The sequence below is a fragment of the Lycium ferocissimum genome, chromosome 7 (genome assembly GCF_029784015.1).
Source record: "Lycium ferocissimum isolate CSIRO_LF1 chromosome 7, AGI_CSIRO_Lferr_CH_V1, whole genome shotgun sequence".
NCBI lineage: Eukaryota > Viridiplantae > Streptophyta > Magnoliopsida > Solanales > Solanaceae > Lycium > Lycium ferocissimum.
Window position 1 is genome coordinate 27,722,521 of NC_081348.1, and position 2,904 is coordinate 27,725,424.

Here is a 2,904-nt window from a genome sequence, read left to right on the forward strand (position 1 = left end):
CCCATAAAGATCTTTCCTTAGATTTGTCGACCAATTAAAGAGAATGATGCAGCCTGGAGTTATTTCATCTGAAGATTTTGACCTAAGCAATATTTTAGGCTACGATTCCATGGAACATTTCAGTGAAGATTCAGAAATCTTTTCAGAAACTAGCCCATTCAATAATATTATTAGCTCTTCCCAACAAATAAATGATTCCACTCCTAGTCCTACTTCAATATTACAAGTAGAGCGTGGTGTAGACGCTCCACCAAAGTGGAGGAGATACCGAGGAGTGAGGAGGCGGCCATGGGGTAAGTTCGCGGCGGAGATAAGGGACCCCTCGAAGAAAGGGAATAATAGGGTATGGCTGGGTACATATGAGACACCTGAGGATGCAGCATTGGCTTATGATCGTGCCGCATATAAAATGCGAGGGGCACGAGCCTTGCTCAATTTCCCTCATTTGATTGCTTCAAATGTAGTCGACCTTAATAGAGTGAAGCCCAAGAAACGTTTACATTCTTCTCCCTCCAAGACAACCAATGACGCTCCAACTCCAAGTCCAAAGAAGAGAAATGTTGAGTTAATAAACAACCTAGCCAAATCCACCAATTTCAATACTCATTGTATCATGGAGAGGTTTGAGTTCGGCACTGTGCTTAATACTAGTATTTAATTTTGTGCCCTGGAAAAAGAAAAAGAAAAAAAAGAAAGAAGAAAAGATGATATAGTGATATCGGTGAGAGTTTTTTACACAATAAATGTGGGTTCGATTCTCACCGTCTCTTGTAGTGGAAAAAATATTATGGCTAGAGGAGTTGAGCCTCATTATCATCAAGGAGTGCTTGGGTAGCAAGGAATCACTTGTAGTAATTAGTGTTGTTTTGCGACGTCAATTTACTGATGTTTTTTACAAGTGAATAAATTACTTAATGAAAAAAATAAAGAGTTTTAGTTTTTCCTAGAAATAATTCCCAATAAATTACTTTATTTTCCATTTAGTATTCGGTATACGCTTTGTGAGCGGAATAATCTGGATTCGTGTAGAAAACCCGTTTTAGGGGTAAAACGCTTGCTATGAGGTTCGATTTCAATTTCATCTAGTCTAGTGCTGTTTGTTCTTTTAGTTTGTTTTCTTTTTTCATGCTCATGTAATTCTCTTGATGTATGGCTTAGGATATGAATAAATAATTTTGGTTCTGCAGTTAATTCATTTCATTTTGAATGGTATAGAATTAGTTGCATTGCTAAATTTTTAACTATACGGTAGACTGACCAGTTAATAATTGGAAAAGGGCCAAATATATTCCTGTACTATCAGAAAAGGGCCAAATATACCCTTCGTTATATTTTGAGTCCAAATATACCCCTGCCGTTATACTATTGGATCAAATATACCCTTCTCCGTTAAGGTTGTCCAAGGTGTACACTCAATCCTATGTGGCACTAACATTTGATGAGGTGGACGCCACGTGGCATGCCACCTCATCACCCCTAACCCATTTACCCCTCCTTTCTATTTGTTATCCTACTGCTAAAATTTCTTTCCCCTCCACCATCAAAATTGGGATTGGAATCTGAATCAACTAGTTCTTCCTTCACCAATTCTGACTTTGACGGAAATGAACTAGTTTCAAGTGAATCTCCGGTGGCGAAGACTGAGAACTTCGAAGCTCTGTCAATCAAAATTGCGTCGGAAGAGAAAATCGGACGAGTTGGGACATGTAATTTCATTAAGGCATTTTTCATCTATTTTAAGTTGAGAATTTATAATGATCTGACTTTTTTGAGTATTAAGTAATTAAAAACGAATTATTAACTTTAATTTCAATTTGAGAAAATTCCTGGACTTACCCCCAAATAAAAGCTAGAAAAATTGGAGTTACGCCTAATTGAACACCTTGAAGGTTAGAAAAAGTGTCTTTAAGAATAATGGATACGATATAAGGAGAATAAAAAATAATTGGTGACGTGACGTCTGATGAACTCCAAAACCGAGAGGGCAACATTTCTTGGTGATTGCATGACTTACAATGAAAAGCCTTCCTTATAGTATCTTAACTTTGATCACATACTTACAACCAAAAAACAAAAAAAAAAAAAAAAAAAAAGAAGAAGCAAAAAAAAAGGAAGAAATGTGTATATAGTTGATGGTATTGAAGTGTAGTACTCCCTCCGTCTCAAATTATTTGTCACGATTATTAAAAATAATTGTCTCAAATTATTTATCGTTTTAGAAGGTCAAGGCATAATTGATTATTTTTTCTCCATTTTGCCCTTTGTCATTAATGGAGATGCCATATAAATAAAGTAAACATTTAATGAAGAGAGATTATAATTATATACAAATAAGGATAAAGTAGGTCAAATATCTCTCCTAATTAATATTTCTTAAAGGATGCGTAAACCAAAAATGACAAATATTTTGAAACGGAGAAAGTAATAATCAAAGTAATCACGTGCATCGTTAAATTAAAGGAGGACTGCAATATTATATGAATAAATAGAAAAGACAAAAGAGAAGAAAACAGAGGCATCAGCATAAGCACATTTTTGAAGAACGTGCTTTGTCCTCAACTCAGGTTTATTAGTGGCAAATCATGGTTAATACTTAATAGGCACGTCTTGCGAAAACCGGGAAAAGGGACAAAACAGAAAGTTCTCAACTTAAAATAGATGAGACCATGATGGTTTGAAGTTTTATTTAGTCATGTAATTTAAATTTTTTAAAAATTAATACGCTACTAGAAGACCTTTCTAAAAAATACAACATCAATTGATCAAATTTTAGTTCAATAAAATGAAAAATTGAACATGAGTTATAGTATAATTACTTTTTAATATAATCCTCCCACATGGTTGGTAAGAGTAAATTTGTTATAAATATACTATTAAGTATCAACTTTTAGATCTTTTAATATA

The 2,904-nt window shown here is 34.2% G+C and overlaps 1 protein-coding gene across 1 annotated transcript; it reads left to right on the forward strand.

Moving 5' to 3' along the window:
* On the forward strand, window positions 1–1,111 carry LOC132062664 (pathogenesis-related genes transcriptional activator PTI5-like). The gene has a single exon (XM_059455198.1). The coding sequence runs from the start codon at window positions 44–46 to the stop codon at window positions 656–658; it is 615 nt and encodes a 204-aa protein (XP_059311181.1). The 5' UTR covers window positions 1–43; the 3' UTR covers window positions 659–1,111.
* The last annotated feature ends 1,793 nt before the right edge of the window (window positions 1,112–2,904 follow it).